Here is a 22,350-nt window from a genome sequence, read left to right on the forward strand (position 1 = left end):
ATTACACATACTCGTCTTAGCTTCAGTGACATTTTGGAATACAGTATAATTAACTGGAATAAGTGACAGTAACAAATGACAAACCAGCTTCTTGTTCCACGGTGCAGAAACTATACTATATTTAGCTGATGTTAAAAGAACAAAATAAATGATGTACGTATCTATTGGTACACCAGACACCAGAAGATGCTCAAAGTTCATCATGAAATTTCGACATAAAAGGAGAAATTGCATCTCAGAGACAGAAGGAGGAGAGGAAATATATGAGAACAGTGATTGAGTGGTATACATGCTGATTGGTTAAGTTTAGTTATAATTTCTATCATTTGCTCATTTTAAGCCTAAAAAGGTGATTGATTGATTGATTGATTAATTAACAGTGGCTTTAAGGAGTAGTGAGTGGATGAGTAACAGAGACAGGGAGAGAGAGAGAGAGAGAGAGAGAGAGAGAGAGAGAGAGAGAGAGAGAGAGAGAGAGAGAGAAAGAGAGAGGCGCACCGTGTTGTTACCCCCGGTTGGCTGCGCTCTCCTCCTCTTCCTCCTCTTCCTCCTCCTCCACCTACTCTGCACCTGACAGACACAGCGGGAGTTCACGGTGAACGCATGAAGGATGAATGAACTTTAAATCTGCCCCACAACTTTCCCTCTCTCTCTCTCTCTCCCTTTCTCAATCGCTCTCTCTCTTTCTCTCTCCCTCCTCCGCTGCTCCAACAAGCGCAAACCTAACTAGAAGAAGGAAAAGATCTCGACAATGGATTTACTGCGATCACGATCCCACAGTGACTGATCACACCTTTTTTTCTCTTCTTCCTTCCTTTCTGTGTATGGATGCCCATTAGCGTCTGGAGTCGAGATGATGGCATCAATAGGGGAATTCGACCCTCTCAACACCCGAGTCCCTGCAACTAAAATAGAAGTTACCGTATCATGCAGGTAAGGTCAAACTCTCCTACATACACAGATGTGGTTAATCTAAAATTCATATTTAATATGCAAGCAGCTTCAAAGTGATGCAAGTTAATTAGACGTGTGTGGTGAATTTTAATGTTGTCAAGAGAGTTTTTTTTTTCTTTCTTCTGATGTAACACCCCATACCCTCTACTGAGGTTAACCCCTAATGTGCACCCATATTTGTGTGAGATGATCTATCTATCTATCTATCTATCTATCTATCTATCTATCTATCTATCTATCTATCTATCTATCTATCTATCTATCTATCTATCTATCTACAAACAGGTGGTTTAGGTAGCAGACCCTCAGTGTGTTTACCTGCTTTATCCTCCATACATGACCTTTTAGTTTGTGATGCCCTTTGCTTGAAGGTAAATGGTTAATCCCATCTGACGCCTCTAATATGCATCAAAGAAATTTTTTCTTTAAAGTCTCATGATTTCTGCATGGAGTCTGGCCGATGACCCAGTAGACGTTCAGAGACATGCACAGCTGATTAATGGGGATTGGTTGAAGTCAAGTGTTTGAGTGTCATCAGAAACATCAGATTCTGCTGTAGCTGCTTCAATAAATGATGCACTGTCATAAATGTTTAAGACAAAAATGTAGAAATACTGATGGTAAATATAGGATTAATCCTCTGAAATGCATGATTTGTGTTTTTGTGCTGTTTTTTTTTTTAATTTTCTAAAAATTCAATCAATCATCTGAAACAAAGCAGCGTTGTTATATTGTACCTGTATATTCCCGTTGTGATTTATTCCACGCTGTCTGTGTTTGCTGCTGTTGGTAGGCTGCCTCAGATAAATGGTTGACTGCTCTGCTTACCAACAGACTGACTGACTGGCTGTGCGGTAAAACTCAGTCAGGGTATTTCACACTGTCAAACTATACCTGCCTGGCTGTGCGCTAACTGTCCGTCCCCCCCCCCCCACACACACACACACACACACACCCCCACCCTCCCCGTGAGATCAGCCAGACTTCAGGTGGCCGGACATTCGAGTTAAGACCGCTCAGACCCGGAACAGAGTGAGCTCAGATGAAGCTGAAGAAAGATTCAAAACTGCTATAATTGATTTATATAATATTTAAGTATTTGTCACAGTTAACCTTGTTTAACAAATGTATCATTTTGCTGTATTTTTCTATCATTTTTTGCCTTGAATTATGAGGTTCTTGTCAGACAGTTGGTGACATGATTAGATCCACCTTCTCCTGCCGTTCAAGGAATAGTTTGATTTTGAGCTTGGTGTCTTGCTGAGTGCTAGATGAGAAGATTGATACCACTCACAGCATGACAGTGATAACAATCTTATCATCTAACTTTTGCAAAGAAAGCACTTTTCTTCCCAAAATATCAAACTAAATTTAATCTAGTTTCTGGATCTCAGAAAAACACCGACAGGAACCAAATTTGGGTAATGTATGTTCAAAATTTTACTCATTACAATGACCCACATTTTGGTAAGTGGTTTGAATAATAATCACTTCCCTGGACACCTGTTAACCAAGGTACATCCTTCACTCTGTGGGTTCCACCCTTTTCCATTAAAAAAGTATTTTCAAATTAAAACACAAACCTTATTCATTGGCCTGTTACACGATAAAACTTATTGTAAAATAAGATAATTATCATAATCATTATGTCTATAAATGGACTTATTGTAAAATACATGGACATGACCTGATTTTTTTTTACCTCAATATTGTCACACTTCACATTAGCAGCTGAGAGGCTATTCATGTCACATTGGCTATGATCTTCAAATGACAATAATATCGTTTATCGCGATTATTTCTGAGACAATATATCGTCTTAAAAAGTTTCGTGACAAGCCTACCTATTTAAAGTTTCCAGACTTGATTCTGTCGGTATGAAATTTGGCAACCAACATGACTTGGATTTCACCTTTTAAAAAATATATATCTGAATTTTGATTCAGCATTTCGTTTTGATGGAATTCATGTAAAAGTCTTAATAGTAATGACCTATTTACATAGAAATCATCAGAAATCATCAATTACATTCTTATAATCAATTTTGGGGAGATGTGCCACCTCTAGTGTGGTAGCACAAATTCAAAAGTGACCCCTAACAGATAAATAACCATGAATTTTCATTAAAAAAATAACCAATATGTTGCTTTACTTGTAATATTAGTGTACAGTGTTTTATTTGTAACGTATCAGCAGCATGGTTGTGATGGTAATCATTTGAAGGGAATAATTTAAAGAGCCTGACCCAACTTCAGGGCTTAGCAGAGATTTTATGCTCCAGAGAGTAAATGATAAATGGTAAATGAACTGCATTTGTACAGCACCTCTCCAGTCTTCCCACCACTCAAAGTGCTTTTACACTACAGTGAAGGACAATAGAGGGGGGAAAAAAAGAATTTTGGAAATGTTAATGAATGAATACATTATCTTAAAACACTGCAACAAAGGCTGAAAGGATCCATTTTACCTGAACTTCTGCTGTTTCCACAGGAATCTACTGGATGTGGATACATTCTCCAAGTCAGATCCGGGTATGTATGAAGTCTTTAGTGTTTTAATGTCAGTTTAGATATGGAGATTAATATCAACTCTGGCAGTGTAGAAAACAGGGAGTTATTTTCTGTTGCATCATATATTTCTGCATGTTTTTTTAACATTTGCATCAGTGGTTCCTTCTTAAGGCAAAAAACGAGAGAGAGAGAAGTAAGATGTGATAAATGGTGTCTCTGTCTCTTGCATTGGTAAATAACCCAGAAGGTCAGAGCTTTCAATGGGTGACAACATTGCTGATAAAACACATACATGAAGGGAGGAGCGGGGGAGGATAAAAACCAAAGGATGGAACTAAGAAAGGGGCTGAAAAGTCAATGTTAAAGAAAGGTCAAGGTGTGAGTTTTGCTAAACTTTGGCATGGGTGGTAGTAAAGAATTACGTGAAGAAGGATAGAAGACAATGAAACATTATTCTGGCATGAGAATGAAACCGTGGATCTGTCTTAATAAGGCCTCTGAAGCTACAGATGTGAACAGTGTAAGATCCCTTAAATACCTCATTTTTAATCTTGCGTTTGTGTTTCTAGGAAATACAGTTCTTGGTGTTCAGAACACTTGCTGCTTGTGTTGCTAAGGAGAAAAAAAAGTACATTGTGCAAAATTTAGCCACAAGATTTAAAATCCTGACACAGTTTGAAATCAGGAGAAAAAAGAAAATTGCACAGATTGGTTAAAAGTCTTTTTAGGCTCACAAGGCAAGTGAGAATTGCCTCTTGAGTGTTTGAGTTGGCAACATGATGACAACAAGATTGGGTGCATTCGCCTTTCAAAAGATGTCAAAGGGACATATAGAGAAAATGACAGGGAGTGTACTGTACCTTCACTGCGCCTGACAATCAAAACTGCTCTTCTACCACTTTTAGGTGTTTATCCCCCTTTTACCTCCTGACTCTTAAGATTCTACTTCTACCAGCGAAAATGAGTCCAGCGCTGTGGTAGTTTTGAGAGCCTGCGGGGACACATCTTTCTCAGGCAGATGTTACCCCAAGTCGACCAGACAGTCAGACTTTAAATGAGGTACGCAGATCACAGCTGGAGAGCACAGCTGTCTAACTCCTTACCCAGACGGGTCCTGGAGCTCGGGTGATAATGTCCGCGACTGGTCACAGATGTGAGGGCAGCTTGAGGAGCTGCTGGGTTCCAACCAGTATAGACGATGAGAAGTGTTGCATCAAGCCCTTCCTTTAAGATAAGCAGATGTGGTGAGCTGTGCTCTGTACAGCTGAAAGATGTAATCAGGAGAGACGCTATTACCAGTTGTTGCTTAAGACACAGACAGCACAGCTGAGAGGAGAGGCAGAGATTCAAGATTCATAGCTTTCTTATGTATACACACAGACTGAGTTTGACTGTACACTGAAATTGTTGTTTTCTTTCCTATCTGGTTGAAATCCATGTTGAAAAAACCCAGAAGAACAAAATAAGTATAGAGAAAGAGAAAAACTGACAAAATTATAGGAGTCATTTGATCGACAGTTTTTCATGGACTTTTTTGAACAGTTCAGTATTTCTTGTTTATCTTCCATCTAAACGTGCAATAATATTTAAGTCTTTTAGAGTTTGAATTAGAAACAAGCTCTCCTCCGGCAACCAGTTACTCTGCTTGGAAGCCGCTATGTCTACAAGTGAGGAAACGGCACTGTGCATTTAGGCTACGTCAAGGCAGTGATAAAATTTTACCTTTGATCGGTTCGGGAAAAGGAATATTCTACCCCTTTGAAACCGAATGAAATTCCATTCGGTTTGGGCCTGTTTATTCAGATTGAGGTTGAAGCTTTTAACCATTATATACTGTTCATATTGTTCCGGGTCAGTTTTGAGCTTAAAATCCCCTCATAAAAAGTGCCTATACCAAATTCTGATCTGACTGATCAATAAATGTGTGATTAAACCTTCATTAATGTTTCAGAGAGCAGAGAGAGTGTATCTTTTAGGTTTAACACCACACATTTTTGGAGAAAAAACAGCTACTATCACACAATATCATGTCCTATTTTACCTAAAACATGAAAATATAACATAGCAACAATGATGTAAATGTATTTTATTGAAACTGAAAATGACAAGAACTTTATGGAAGTGTGGGGTTTATTGTATAACCATTAGAGCCATCAGTCTTCACTGCTACATCATAAAAAAAATCTTCATAACTACTATCTTATCAAAACTATGAACTATTAATTTATCTAAAAGCTATGTCAATAGATACAGCCTCAATGGACAAAAATGTGTAGCACCTATACAAAAGTATAAGATTTTAAAATATTTTAATTTTTGTGCATTTTGGGCTACTTTAGGAAAATGACATTTCTGAGAAAAAAAAAAACATTTGAGGAATTTTACTTTGTGATCTGAATGGTAAAATAATTTTATTGCGCCAAGGACCAGCTTTTTGTGAATTATTGCTCATTTAGTAAAGGCTGATATGATACTGGATCATTTCATGTGCAGAAAATGAAAAAAACTGTGCTGTTAGCCTCTCACTTATATTCACACACAAACTAATTGTTCTGTTCAGAGCAACATTAGCGTAGAGTGAAAAAGTGCATCCCCCTTCTTCCTTCCAGTGAGACCGCTGGGTTGGCACAGTGGGGGAGGGCAACACAGAGGAGTGGTTTAATACAGTGATATAAAAGAGTCATTTTGCATTTCCTTGTGAAATACTACCATATGACCTTATAGGCTCGAACAGACGTGCAATTACTTTTAAACCTTGGATGTTGTAACAACTTTAACACATCCAATCCAATAACAAGTAGACCTTTTAAAAATGTTTAACTCAGTCACTGACACTTTAAAATCTATCTTCCTACGATATTTTTTATCGCACCCAATAGTATTTGATTTGTGTTGATCTGTTATGTCAGCAAGATTTGGAGCGGATTCAAACAGCCTCTCCGGCATTAAATTCATACTAGATTAATATACAGAGTTTTGGCATCTGATAAATCTTTAAATTCATGGACTTATCATCACTCAAGCTAGTCTATCTGGATTGTATCTCAATGTCTCACCAGAACTTAAAACCGCTCACATTTTTTAAGACAGGGCTGTTCTCAGTCTGAGTACTGCTCCAGCTCACCTAACAGACCTAGCAGAAAAACAACCCCTCCCACCCCCCCACTATAAGTATCTGCCAATCAAGTCTAGCTCAAACACATCAACTGAAATAGAAGTTGAAATGACTGACAGGTTTAACAGCCTGCTGTGTCACTCTCAGACCATTACACGTAGAAGGAGGAAGATTATATTGTACAACTTAGAGTGTTATTTATTTGTACATCTGAATGCACTTTTTCACAGATGTTTTCATAAGCTGCACCACAAACTCTTAAACCTTGAGTCAGCTGATATTTAGACAGCCCGAGCTGTTTTTATGAGTGTCAGCTGTTGGATAATTTGGCAGGAAAGTTACATAGGAGCAAATGCCACGGCAGTAATGTGACCACAGTTTATGACAGGAAGGAAGTAATTAACGGTACAGCAGGAGAGGAGATTGACCCACTCAATCAATCAAACGTCGGTTTTCCACCTCTCATGTAAATGAGTTAATCAAATCATACACCCATAATCAGAGCTACATGTAAGGCTGCAAATGACTGTAGGCTGCTGATTGTGTAAATGCCTGATATAGTACATGTCCAGGGCGAGAGCAAAAATACATATTATACAATAATTAATTAAATAAGGATGATAAAAAATGTTTAGAACATTTAAATAAAGTAAGATAGATGAGGGAAAATAAAAAATAAAAATAAGAGCAGACAAGAGAAAAAGTTTATTTAAAAGAAAAATCAAACACTAGGTTAAAAGATTAAAATGACAAAACAAAAGTAAAATGAAATAAAAGAGATAAAGTTTAAACTACATTAAAAGTAGATTAAAAGACAGAAGAAGCATGAATAAAATCAAATTAGAAGATACAATTTTGGTAAAGAGGTGACGCTGTCTATCATTTAGGCTGTGCGTGTCCCTCATTCACTCATTCACTACTCACTATATAATATACTTTAATATTTAAGTCAATAGTGAGCTGTAAATTGAGAATTTGGACACTCACTAATTGTCATCACTGGCAGCTGTAAAGATGCATAGTGGTAATTTTCACCTCTGTAAATTGTGGCTCAATTTCATACTCAGAAACTGGGCACAAAAAGTAAAAATATAGTGGACTATAGTATATATATATATATATATATATGTTTTTGTTTTTTTTAACATTCCCGATCTATTTTAGTCCAGTCAATTTATAGAAGAGAAGAGGTGGCGCTGTTTATCAAGCCGAAGAAAGAAAAGAGATAATAAAGCCTGCAGCTTTCACCATTAAAGCCCATTAAAGTGCCTAAAACATGTGAAACATTGATGGATTATTTGATAACTGTGCACATCAGATGTGTTTTTCTTCTTTGCGGTGAAATGATTTATCGTTCAATCAGTCAGTTAATTGCCAGAAAACCGTCTCACAATCATTTTAATCCTGATACAAAGACATTCTGACTCCAGCTTCTCAAATGTGAGGATTTGCCACTGTTAAAAGCCTACTTCCCTTTCATCTGAGAATGCCGTGTGTGTTATTCTGTATTATTTCAATGCTTTTATCTGTTAAGCTTAGCGTTTGTTTACCTGAGCAGGTTGTAGGTTCCAGTTAAGTTAGGCTGACAAGGTAAAATGGTGGCCTGGTCATAGTGGGAGAGAGTGGGTGGTATTTTGCTCTGAGGCCTCAGATTATAGCGCAGTCCTGTAATAAGTCTTAAAAAGACACATTTACCGACCGAAACGTCTCACACGGAAGCTACAACACTGTCAGGAGCACCAACCCACAGATAGCCTACAAAGAGACATGACAGATGCATTTTATCAGCCTGCACGGAGGCTAGCAGCTAGTTAGCATGGATTGCAACATTAGCATATAAAGTGTAAGTGTTTCTGGTTTAATAGCAGCGTACTGGGCATGTGACAGATGTGATTAAAGCGTTTATGTGCTCTTTAAAGCTGACGGACTGTTAGCCTAGCATGCTAATACTACGTAAACATAGGCTACAGAGAGAAACAGATGAAACTAGATAATTAGGATAGTTATAATTAAGATTAAAACATGTTCTCTTTTAAATCAAACATACAAAGATATGATTGTATGAGTATTGTTCTTCCAACTGCATTTAACCCCAATTTTTTCTTTTTACTTAAATGTAGCTTAACCATATGTGATATGCTACTTCAGGACACTTTAACAACAACTGGAACCATTACAGAAAATTGCATTTGATTTCGAGGAATTCACATTATATACACAAATTGGCCACAATTAAGGCCATAAACAGTCCAGCCATAGGTTTTTAGTTAGTGTAATTTCTTACTGTTTCACCTTTAGTTGTTTTTAGTTGAGGGTTGAGGGTTTTTTGGCTGTTTTATTAAAGATATTCACTTCAGACATGTTTGAATTTCTCATGTGCTCCCTTTTTTTGTGTGTACAGTTTCAGTCATCAGCCCCGATAACATATGCCGTGTCTGTATGTGCTTAGTGGAAGAATGTGCAAAGATACCAAAGCAAGATTCTGAGGGTGTGCCCCTTATCTAATTTATTGATGACTCACAGTTTGTCCTTGAGGATGTCATATCACTTTGCCCGGTCCTTGTGTAAATTAAATTTGAGTTTGTGGTAGGCTACTCCGCAATCAAATTACCTAATGCTGTGTATCTGCCCACACGTAAAGAGGATACATATTTGCAATAAATGTTCATTTCTGTTTTTAGTGATGAATTAGTGAGCCAGGTTGGAAAGAATAGTTAAAAAGATACATATATTAGATGGATTACTAAGAGTAGGTAACATACAATAATGGTTTTAATCTAATGTGCATGCATGCAACATATTTCCAGTCCTGTGCTTTGTCTCTGCAAACAAGAAGCTTCCTTTTACTTTTCTTAATGGTACCTTTTGTAGTTGTTGACCACTACTAATGCTATAGAGCAATATCTGCACATGTGGGACCCTGTTTTGTTTGTACCTTGAGCACAAGGACACACATTCACGAGTGGGTGATGTGATTCTGAGGATTTAATGCTGTTCCACAGATTGAAATGTATTGTAATGCACCTGCAAATGTAGCAACGAGGCCGCAACGGTAAAGAAAAAGAAAACCCGGCATTGCAAATGTTCTATGTGTTAGGAAATCCATTCATCATGTCTGTGAGGCCTCAAGGATACACACAGTGTATATAGGTGAGAGAAATATATATATATATTTTTTTTTTTTTTACAGCAGAATTGTGCAGGGTACCTCTTTTTTATTTTTTTATTATTATTATTATTATTTTTTTTACAAATTTCATTCTCAAGTCCGCGCTCACGACCTTCTGTCCTTTCCTGATGATTGCTCTGCTTTCAGTCAGTTGTCAGTCTTACACAGCCGTGTTAACGAATGTTAACAATGACTCAAAGCGTGTCATGTAAAAGGGATTGCATGGAGTGATAAACTAACAGAGAATTATCACACAACTCTGTATTTCCCCTCATCTCTTCAGCACATTTATGATTCAGTCCTAATGCTCTCATTAACACCAGCATTACAAAGTTAGCATCTAGCTGGTGAACATGGTGGAGCTTTTAGCAGTAAAAGAGCAGGTCATTTTTCACAACTAAAAGGCTAAAAGGAGTGTACTTACGAACGCTGATGTTGTGTTGTGTCTGGCAGATGTACAAACAGCAAACTGGTTGCTAGGACATATACAAATAATAACTTTATAAGCCAATGGTGTGTCAGTATAATATCAAATGTATGGTGTTGATCTTGTTGTAGAGTTCTGTACTAACCATGTGGCCAAAAATCTGTCATTTACAATAAAGCATCTTCATTTTAAACATGCATTGCAGGATCATGAGAGATGTGTGGAAAGATATCATACAGTTTGTAGTTGACTCAAATTTAAAGCTGTCTCAGACTTAGCTAACTACAACGCTGACATCATTTGTTCATATAATAATCAAATCCATCCATCACTAGATGATTGAAGTTATGTAAGCCATTTTGGAAAGTTTTCAAGCATGCTGTGTATAAATGTATGCTGTCAGTCAGGGTGTTTTAAAGTATGTGTCACTTTTTTTCATTTTGAAACAAAGCTCATTTGAAATAGGATGTTCCGCCTTGCTGTTAGTTATTTGGATACAACAGAGAATCACAAAATGTAATGTATAGATTTGTTCATCTTTATAAACAGATATCTACCAATGAATGCAGAATCTGGAATCAGCAGGACAAGGATTGTGGTTTCCATGTGTAATCCTTTTGTAGTCCGGATAGAGGTTTCTGGCACAACTTCACCTACTTCCAAGGTGCATGGAGAAGGGAACAAAGTCTGAAGAAAGTCAAAGTTTCAGCAACACTTGTAATATAGGAGAACAACAATCTATGAATCCATCGGCTGTTGTTTGCCAATGATTTAGCTTTTTATTAGTTGTTTTTTGTACATTTCTGAATTCATATGCATATTTCTAGAGAGAGCTTTTGTTCTCAGCTATCGTGTGAGTGTAGCAAACAACAGTAAGTGCTGTTAAATATGGGTAAAATACAGTTAAAATGAATTTTCACCCATTAAACAATTAGACATTTTAAAATCTGATTACACAAATGCATTTTCAATTTCCAATTCAAGGAAAAACACAATTTTTTTTTTTTTTTTTAAACTACAATTCTCTAGAGTTGCACCATGCAGCTTGATACAAATCTGCACCACAATTAAAGTCCCTCCGGTTTGCAAAGAAGGGTCGCAAACAGGGATGTAAAAAGATATATCTACTGCATATATCAAATATCTAGTACAGTTCAACAGGTAATTACATCCAGATGATCTATGTTAAGAAAAAGTAAAGACGTTGGATTATTTCAGATATTTTAGCAGCTGTTCAACCCGCCAAGTCCGCCCACAACACAATGCCCTAGCATGAGCCACGTCATCCAGCACTAGCAGGCATGTGTAACCTCAATCACATCGACGCTGCCCTTGGAGGGATGTAAACGGGCTTTCATGCATTTGCCCAAGTGAGTAAAATTCTTCTCCATTCGAACAGCAGCGGCTACGAAGAATTGAAATCCCTTGAGAGATTGTGAGCTGAGAAAAAGAAGAAGAAGGAAAAAAGTTGTGTCATTTGGTCAGAAATAAATTCAGTTGTATGACACAGATTTCTGGTAGTGAAGTGACCCTTCTGCACTTAAAAAAAAGCATAATTTCCATCTCAGATTTAATATTTGATTTCAGTTCTAAATGACTCAGATTTAGGTATAATTTCTTAGGTGCTTCATGTTCTCATTGTGCAACTCCTGAAGCAACACACCATGTACAAGAGTCATCTGGCTTTTTTATTTCTATCCACCACCATCTAAACCGGTATCAGTTTCCATATGAAACATCCCACTTATCTTATGTAACATCATTTGCCGGTGGAATGCTGAAAGTTTTTCAACCACATGCATGGGTGTTTCATTCCATTAAAATATTTAGGAGAGACAGCCTCCCCACTCACCAGCAGTCCAGTATTAGATAGTTATAGATAGAAGTGTAGATAGATAGTTTAGATAGAATAGTAGAGTATTTAACCCTTACATACTGCTCATATTCTACACCCTCACAGACTGTTCCGGGTCAATTTTGATAAAAAGTGTCTTTACCAAATTTTGAACCACTGATTTGTTTAGAAGGCAACAACAGTCGAGCTGACTGATCAATAAATGTGTGATTAAACCTTGAATGTTTCAGAGAGCAGAGAGAGTGTATCTTTTTTGGTTTTACACCACTCATTTTTGGAGAAAAACAGCTACTATCACACAATATCATGTCCTATTTTATCTATGACATGAAAATATAACATAGCAATAATGATTTAAATGTATTTTATTGAAACAGAAAATGGCAAGGACTTTATGGAACTGTGGGGTTTATTGTATAACCATTAGAGCCATCAGTCTTCACTGCTGCATCATAAAAAGAAATCCTCATAACTACTATTTAAACTATTAACTATTCATTTAACAAGAAGCCATGTCAGTAGATACGGGTCAAATTTGACCCAGAACAGCCTCAATGGACAAAAGTTTGTAGCACCTATACAAAAGTATAACATTTTGAAATATTTTCATTTTCAAAAGTCAAAATGGGTCAATTTGATCCGATCCGTATGTAAGGGTTTATAAGGAATTCCAGCAAAAATCAATTGTTTGTTTAATAAATGACAATTCTACATTGTCTCTCATTGTGAGGATGATGAGTCATGTTGATTACATTATGTGATACTTCCTGTACATTCATTTTGTTGCATCTGCTTGAGGATTTTTGACTCATCAGCAGGTAGGAGTTCATGTTTTTGTTATAGAACAGCAGGTATAGTTTTAGTTTGGAGAGTTTCTTCCTCATCCTGTTTTGGTGCCTGCTGAAGTTATAAATGACTCATCCTGATGACTAGATTGTGATATACTGTATTAACTATATGATTCAGACAGTTATTTTTTTGGCTTTGTACTACTTTTTTAGCACTCGTTGCAATTTTCGCTCCTACAAGTATATATTTGATTATAAGCTTTTAACAAAAGAAAGAGAGCAGAATATCTCTCATGGCACATAGTGAAAGACAGAAATGATAGAGGGCAAGGACTTTTACATTACTTTGAAAACATTTGCTTCATCCAATTGTATACACATCAAGTTGACAGGTTCTACTTCCACAGACAGGTCAATCATAAATCAATAAAGCCTCAGACCATCTAAAAAAAAGGTCACTGGTCTATAATTACCCCTGAGGTCTCCTAATGAGATCTGAGTAAAGAGTGAGCAGCCCCTGTTGGTTCAGACATTCCCAGTCATCCATTCCACACCCATGGCATTTACTAGTCACCTTTATTTAAAATATATATATATATATATATATATATATATATATATACTATAATTGTTATCATGTCTTTTAGATGAATGTTTTGATATCACATCTAACTATAAAGGAAGGACTCTGTCTGTATGTATGTCCTTCTCATATCAGTTCATCCAGTCAGCTTCACGTGGGGGCATATTGTTTAGGACCCAAGTGCTAGTACAAGTGTAAGTGCATGTGTTGAATTTGGTGCAACTTGTACACACGACACATTTAATATTAATGAACTCTGAATATACAAGCGATCCGTGAGCCGCTCATCTCTGCAGCAGTGGGTCAGGGCTTCGGGGCTCTGCTACTGCATGTTATGAGAATAGCTGGAGATGAGAGATGTACAGTTAGTCAGCGAAAGCCTAGCGTGCTTGGACACGTGACACGTCTTATATTGATACACTTTGGATAAACAAGTGAGCCGCTCAGCTCTGTGTCTGAGCGTGGAATATGCTGTCCAGGGATAAGGAAAGAATGAGGTGTTGAAATAGTGACTTTCCTCCACTGATGATGAGAGGAGCATTTTTCTGAATCTAGAAAATGAATTTGGGTTAGTGTGAGTGAACACTTTTACTCATGATAAAATTGGATGTGTTAGAAATTGCATATAACCTAACTGGAAATGATGTGCCAAATAACAAAAATGGCTACTGAAAATATTGTTCATTAAACCCTGAAGTCCTTGCATGAGTTGTTTTCACCAAAAATATTTATGTTTTCAATATTTTTGTATTCTAGAATAATAAAGCCATTTCAATCATGAGAGACAAGTGAATTAGAAAAGAATGATGTTTATTATATAAGTATAATGAGATAGACAAAGTCATCCCAGAACAGATCCCCCATAAAGTCTATACACTGGTGGTGATGAGGCAGATGAGTCGGATGACAATGACGGCCGATGAAAAGATGGGACTGTTGCTCCTGTGGAGTCTGGGCGGTGATGAGGAGGTGGCGGGGCGCACATAACAGCTTTATGTCAGACTAGAGCACTGAGAGAAAGAGGCATATTTAAAAAGACTGCAACTAGATAATAGGCTGACGATGAAAGTGTGGCATTGTGCTATTGGATACCATGAGTGACAGGTGACAACTCAAACTCAAACTACACCCCCCCTGAACATTGACAACCAGGAAATAAGTAAGTATGTATGAGAGGGTAAAACTGGAAGGAGTTAGCATCAACTATGCCTGTTATGAAAAGACCGTCTTCCTGACTGAACTTTTGCTAAGGTTAATGAGCATGAGCTCAGCCGGTGATCAGAGGTGTACAGCAAGTCAGAGAAACGTTTTTTCACTAGTCGTGCTTTAAAAAGAGAAAAGCAGACAGCAAAAACAGAACTTTTGATCAAGAATGGACAGGTTCTTAGCTTGCTTCCTACAGGCAGTTCAAAACCAGCACAAATCATATATATAAGTGCAAATCCTTTGAGCAAATATACCCACTCAAACAAGCCATATAAACAAACTAAGAGCCCAACATGATAGATTTACTTTAGGATGTTTTCTAAAGCTCTCTCTAATGTTTTGTAGTTTTTAAGATGCAGCCCTTATAATACTTGGAATGAGAAAAGATTCAACTGTTAGTTTCTTTCATATTGTTGGTGCATATACTCATTCTCACCTCAACAGTATTCATTTTGTTATGCGTGGAAGCAGCAATATTGGGGGGCCCTTAGGCACGTTTTGAATGGGCGCTGCGCTATTCACAATGATATTACAGAGCAGTTTGCTGCTGTTATATGATCTGTTTTTAGCTGTATGAATGTAGGTTTTAAGCCCAAACAAATGATGTTAAATGTATTCATGAATTTAATGTTTGAAATAGAATCAGCTGAGGTTTGATTTGCCACTGAGAAATGGAGCCAGGAGGTTATTAGTGTAGCTTAGCATAAAGACTGAAGGTAGCTACAAGAAATTATTGCTGCACATACATTTCTGTTGTACAGATCATACAGAACATGATAGTTAGTTAATGAGCTTTTAAACCCAAAACACGCAAAAGAAAATAGGTTGGAGTAGAAGCTAGTAGTAGCACGGAGTTGGTAAGTAGGATGCTACAGTGCAGACTACAACACAGTAACACTATTGATTTTATAACCCGGTATGCTCGTCTTTTCTGACATTTCTTCCCAGTTGGTAGTCCTGGTAGGGTAGGAGGTTAGAGTTACTCAGAGATGTGCAAAATTAACCTTTCCACCATTCTTCCCTCTAGAATAATTATGGCAGTCATGACTTCCACCTTCTGTCCATGACCAAATCTCACAGGAGATTCATTGTGGAGGCCAGTGTCTCTGAGGTGGAAGTGCAGTTTAGTTTGACTTTGGCAGCCAAACCTTGTGGAAAATCAACACAATGATTGTCTGACTCACACTGGAGCAGAGCTACAGGCTAGCTGTTTCCCTTACGTCTTTATGCTAAGCCAGGTTAAATCCAACACCAGAGCTTGACTTTGACAATTAGGGGGAATTATGTCGTCTCATTTTAAGGTTGATGGGATATTCTTTGCTAATGCAGCACCCCTTGTCATTTTGGCTGACAAGAACACCTGATTTTCACATTAAAACCCCTTCCTGGTGCAGGGTATCTCCTTATATTTGTTTCAATCTGTGCAGTTTTGTCATAGCTGCTCCAATGAGGTTCAAGAATTGGCCTCAAAAGGATCCGGGCTCTCATGCCTTATCCTTCTCTTGGCAGTCGATCAATACATTTGCAGGGATGTGTGCCCGCCCTGGCTCACCTAAATTGCTTTGTGAGAGGTGTATCTGAGAGGGATTTCTTACAGCCTAGCCCTTAAAACCTAACCCATCTTTTCCGGCTGGAATCTGCCACCGCCTGACTGTGTCAGACTTGGATTTCTACTCCGCTCCCATTTGCCAAACAATTGTCTATCCATCTCATTTCTTTCCCTCCAACTCTTTTTCGCCACTACTGCCATGCCGCCTTTTCTTTGTCCTCTATTCCTCATCCCCCTCAACCTCTATCATCCTTCTTTCGCCTTACCCTAGCAGTCCCTCCCTTTTAATATTCTGTTTTGCCCTCCTCCAGTTGTCCCTTTCCAGCCTCACCCTCCATCACTCCCTCCGACCGATCCACTGCTCTGTTCCACCTCACAGCGAGCAGCTCTGATTATATTTTCCTGCAGTGCAAATCCATGAGGCAGGCAGCGAGAAATCCCCAGTCGAGAAAACCTTCATACAGGTGACTGTAGCTGTCAGCTCGCTTGGCATTAGCCTGAAAGTACACCTTGCCATTTTCACTTACACTCAACACATGGTTGGAACAGAAATTTAAATAATGAAGGGGATTGAAATCTCTCCGTGTGCTCGCATATATGCTGTCGATATCGTCTTTACATCGTTGCACAATCTGTTAAAAAGACCAAAGTGTGTGCATGGCTGTGAACATATTTCCTGGAGACTTCCATCCTTTTTCTGTGGCACTGCAGATCCAACTTAATATAATTTGCGCCATAGTCCGAATTATTCATGCTAAGAGTCACCTGGGTACCTGTCCTGAAGCCAGACTATTATCAGGAGTTGTAGTTGGAAGAAGGGATCGCAGTGACAACGAATTGCCTTGTGATTACGCCGCTCCGTACCAGACCAGATGGGCTCTTTCCTTTCTCAGTCACTTTCCATCGAGTAGGCAATCAGTCAGGTTCTTCGGACACTGCCGACACTGATGTAGCCCCGGTGTGGATTACTCTGAGCTCACTATCAGGCTGTGTTACTGTTACTTTGCAACCTTAGTGAAACATCAAGGTTCTTTGACTTTGAAGATAAAGATACTTGCAGTGCTTTTTGTCTTTTACATATTTATAACATCATTATTTCAGTTGATGGTGAAGAGAGGGCGTTGGGGTATATGACTTACAAGTCTCTCTGATCCCCGGAGTGTGTTTTCCTTCATTGTCTTGTATTTAGTGATTTAATTGAAGGCTATTCAACAAATTGATTAACTTGTGATACTTGAGTTCGCAAAATCCATTTAAACAGCAGCGTAATCTTCCCACACAGTTAACAATCTGACAAAGAAAAGATTGTTTTCTTCTAAAGATGCATTTAAAAGGTTCTACGCCTGCTGCCCTTTCCCTGGTATCTCCCCTCTGTTAATTGCTCATTAGGAGGGAAAATGTGGTTTTAATCGTCTGCTGGTCCAGACAGTCTGAAGTTCATTAGAGCTAATGTCCTTAACTTCACAGAGTAGCTGATGGTGCCCGTCTAGACACAAACAGCAACACTTGGCCAATTATTAATACATCCCATAAGAGCCTTTAGCGGGTGTTGTTTGTTTGCTTATGTGTACACATAGTGTGTTTAATCCAAACATTAAAACATGATACATCTGTGGGTTATAATTGGGCTGTCTCTACTGTATTACATATTCATGCAACTGTGGTCAAAGCAGCATTTCTCCTCAGAACATAAATGTTTGGGGAAGAAACCACAGCAGGACCTTGTGAATTGTGAACCAGGAATAATGGCCAGTCAGGGGACCCTTTCAGTAACTTAGGCTTACCCCCTAAGGCTACTTTTATTTTAACAATACAAAGAGTCTATAACCGTGCTAACAAAGGTTTAATGCTCATTGTAAAGAACACCAAACGAGATACATTATATTATTATATTATTTTTTTAAACTTCAAAATAAAGTCCATGTAAATCATATTTCCAGTTATTGCATGAAAAATAAAGAGGTCTTTTTTATGTTCTAGTGTTGTTTGTCTTTAATTTCAATATTTCAGTTTAGTGTACTAAAATGTAAAATAGCATTGAACACAAAAATAGTTTATGCTGATGGGAATGTATTTGGTTATAAATAGGGAAGCACCATTCCAATATAAATATCAGATATCGGCCCCAATATTGACTAAATAGCTAGATCAGGTATTGGATAATGGGGCTGATCCATGGGGCCATTTATTTACATCGATTAGATGTTTATTCTCAGTTTCAGCTGCTATACAAAGAAGTTTGATTCCTGTTTATTTAGAATGCTGTTCCAACATGCTGCTTCTGCACAAGTATTTATTATTTTAATTATAAATAACAATTCAGTACATTTATATCTGTGTTAATTTGTTACATTTTGTTTTAAAAAGTTAGGAAAGTAATGTTTAAGTCAAGCCTCATGCCTTCAGTCTTTTCCACACAGCGAGGTACACAGTTTATTAATTCAACAATGGTATCGGATCTGTATCGGGTATCGGCTGATACGCAAAGCCCAGGTATCGGTATCGTTATCAGGACTGAAAAAGTCAGATCGGTGCATCCCTAGTTTTGCATAAAATTATTATTTTGACTATATGTTGCCGTTTTGATGAATTTCTATACTAAACTTCATGGTAATCAATCTGATCTAACAGTTGTATTGCTTCAGTCTATGGGGGCCATGAAAGTTTCTCTACAAAAATCTAAATCTAAAGACTGTACAAACTTACATGGCAAACAATTCAATACTTTTTGAGATATTTCACTCCGGACCATATTGGACTACCAACATTTCCATCCCTCAGGTTACAGTGCCAGCTTGGCTAAAAATGACAACAATATTATGTATAACTAGGCCATATTGTTTCATTTTTCCTCCTCAGCCCAATACCTTATGCACAGCATTCTTGCCTTTCAGTAATTATAGATATTGATAGCAGGGGAAAAGTCTGGCTGAAGGTGGTGACAGCATAACTGCGAGGCAGAGAGTGCAGAGATTGATTACTGCTGCATTGTTACACAGGTATACTTGGTGGAAAAGTGACAATTCAAAATATATTGTGTTGTGTGCAGTTCAACAGCACTCTATTGTTGCTTTATTTGCATTCAATGTAGATTAAATAAACCCACAATATATTTAATCGCCCTGAGGTTTCTCATTCTAACAACAGTGTCGTAATGGTTTTATAAAAGAATTATTGACTTTACCTCTAGCCATGTCAGAGCTAATGAAAATAGATGGGTCACATTGATTTTCTCACCTGAGTGTCTTAAGTCAGGTGCCGCAAGAGCCAATGTGTAAAAGCCATCAGGCTAATCACTGACATGGAATATCGTCTTTGTTAATCATCTTCTTCTCCTCTTCTTTCCCTTCCAGTGGCCGTGCTGTATTTGCAGGGTGTGGGAACCAAAGAGTGGAGGGAGGTGAGTCCAACATCCTTTTTGTTCTCCGATATAAATATCCAATATTTTATGCCTATACCTCTCAGGCAGATATGTGGGTATTTGTATGAATTCTGTGAGATGAATATTAACTTCAAGCCTTCTCTTTCATGCCAGTCACTTATTAAGATGAAGTCCAGAGCAACTCACAGCAAACCCCTGAAAACATTGTTGTAGAAAATTGAAAGTGTCAGCTTCTTCACTTGTCCACACAAGTGTAACCGCAGTCTGAAATGGACTCTGGTAGTGAATAAAAGCTCCATACACACCAAACCCAAGCTGATGAATAGATATTCGAGGTTAAAGAATGAATAAATAAAAATGATCTTATCATATTAGGTTTTTGATATTAGACAAGAGAAGTTCACAGTGTGACTCAGGCCTGGAAGAAAAAGAATAAACCTATTTAGTCTCATTAAGTATGCACCTCGGTTCCTTTCTTGCTGTCTCGTCCTCTGTCACGGGGTCATATGACCTTCCACTCACAGCTGCTTCTTTGGAATACCCTCCCTTTTCATGTCTCTGGCACACAAACACATTTCTTTGTCCTTTCTCAAACCCATTTTACCTCATCTATTTTGCCTATGACACTCTGTCTTTAGTTGGTGTATTTACCAATTTGCAAACTGAAAGTCAACAGCGGTGTGTCAGTGAAGGCTTTGCCACCGCTGATCCCCTCACTTCAAGACACGTCACACCTTTTCATTCCACGTGGCAGGACTTAATCAGATACATGGCATGAATTGCACTGCAATCAGCAGAGTAAACATCTCATCGCCGGCCGTACACATATCAATGCCATGAGCAGATAATTGTGCTTGAATGGAAACCTGACAAATCCTCTGTTTGCTTTTGACATCATGTTTTGCATTGTGGCAATACTTCTGTAAGTGCAATTTTGTCCTTTGAGGGTGGAATTGTGCATTTACATTAAAGCAAATATATGAATATTCACTATATCCTGAAGGTGTGATATGATGAAAAAAACAACAACATTGGTTGTTTTGGGGGATTTTGTTATGCTTTTTTGTGGGCGTTGTTATTTAGAAAAGTGGATCATAGTTATGCAGTGCTTCTTTTCTGCCTGTTTCAGCTGTTTTTGGGTGTACTGTTATTTTTTCTGATCACAAGTGGTTCCATTTTCCCAGCCAATAGATCCTCCACTCACTGGCCCCCGCATGTCACCTGTAGTGGCCCATGGGGGATTACCACGGATGTATTAAGAGAGGTGAACATGATGCTGCCGCTCAGCCAGTGCTGCCAATTTGTCTCAGTCTCCTGCATCAAAAAGCTTTTTTCCGCCCAAACCAATATTACAGAAAAAGACTTCTGTGAAACTATTGACTGAATACCTAAAAACTGCAAACAAGATCAATTATTACTCTTTGTATTATGAATGTTTGATTAATGAAGGTTTCATATTTGTAAAACTTTCCCAGAGACTAGAAAACAATTTTATAGTGCATGATGTCATCCCCATGTAAAATCTATGACAGGTGGGGCCACTGGGAGTATTCAGTAGAGTTGTCTGTGGTCTGTGAGATCCAGGTTTGAGACCTGGTGTGGGAACCTTTATTCAAATACAAATAATTTTACTACCTCAGCAAATACAGATACAAACACTGGGCGTTCTGCATATCTCTAACAGCAACACTGATCTCTGGGAGTGACATTAAGTGAGGTCCAAAAACACACTGACAATTACTGCTTAATGACATATGGTGCCGCCAAAGAGAAGGAAACGGAGATGTTTGAGATTGTCATTTTAACCTCCTTGGCAAAGAATTAACTGTTCAACAAAAGACGAATGGTTAGCAGCTTTCCGTAGTTAATAAAACATAACACCTTAGGATGTTTTTGACTGGACTGGCCACAGACCAGCCTTAAAGGCATGATTGTCTGAGTGAGTGAGTGAGTGAGTGAGTGAGTGAGTGAGTGATGAAGTTACATCATTGGTCAGCCAGCAGAGCATTGGAGTTTCCCCATTGGCCATTGTTCTTTCAAAATGAATTGGCACATGATGATGGAAGTGGAGAGTGATAGTTTCCTGCTGGATGTTATAACTGAACTAGTACCAGGACACATTTTGTTATGTCTCTGACATTTTCACATCACAGTAAGTAAAATATGTGATTCACGTAGGTTGTTATATAAGTTTAGTGTGGGTCTGCTGCTGATGCTGATGATCAGCTTAAATTTGCACCCAAGATTCTGTCAAAAGTTTCATTCACAGTGGAAAGTATGTTTCTTACTTAAACATAGCTTAACCATGTCATGTGATATGCTACTTCAGTACACCCTACCAGCAAATATTACTGTGAGATAGACATGTAATATCCAGGAATTCACATCTGAATTCTCAGCTGACTATCCCTGAAACAAATTTGCCCACTGTCAAACTTTGACCATACAAGGTTCAGGCACATTCAAGGTTTTGACCCCGGTCTCGTTCTTCTATAAAAATTGATTTTTGCTCATTTAATCATGACTATTGGAAGCCAGGTTCTCATGGGCTTTAGGGTGACATTCAAATAAGCGTAGCTACATTATGAGCTGCCTTTTGAATTATTCTTAGCTTGCATACATCTTAGTTTGAGTCTGGAGTCTTTCCAGGTATCGGGTTTGCATAAGCTCTACCAAGGTCATGCAATAGAATATACAAAGGGGTATTTTCAGGGTCTGTTTGCTTCATTCTGTCATTTGAGGATAAACACAGCTAATCCATCCACTTTATGTTTGAAATTGGCAAAAAGTATAAGGAAGAAATACAATCCAA

General features: G+C 38.0%; 1 protein-coding gene across 2 annotated transcripts in view; it reads left to right on the top strand.

Annotated features, from left to right (window-relative positions):
• The first annotated feature begins 853 nt into the window (after nt 1-853).
• LOC133987270 (copine-9-like) overlaps nt 854-22,350 on the top strand; it is a 78,551-nt gene continuing 57,054 nt past the window's right edge. Inside the window, exons 1-3 of one of the 2 annotated variants that reach the window (XM_062426575.1) lie at nt 854-933; nt 3,445-3,485; nt 19,510-19,556. In XM_062426575.1, coding sequence (XP_062282559.1) covers nt 854-933; nt 3,445-3,485; nt 19,510-19,556 — 168 coding nt within the window. The remainder of the gene's footprint in view (nt 934-3,444; nt 3,486-19,509; nt 19,557-22,350) is intronic. The other variant, XM_062426574.1, reaches the window with a different exon arrangement.

The sequence above is a fragment of the Scomber scombrus genome, chromosome 10, assembly GCF_963691925.1.
Source record: "Scomber scombrus chromosome 10, fScoSco1.1, whole genome shotgun sequence".
Lineage (NCBI taxonomy): Eukaryota > Metazoa > Chordata > Actinopteri > Scombriformes > Scombridae > Scomber > Scomber scombrus.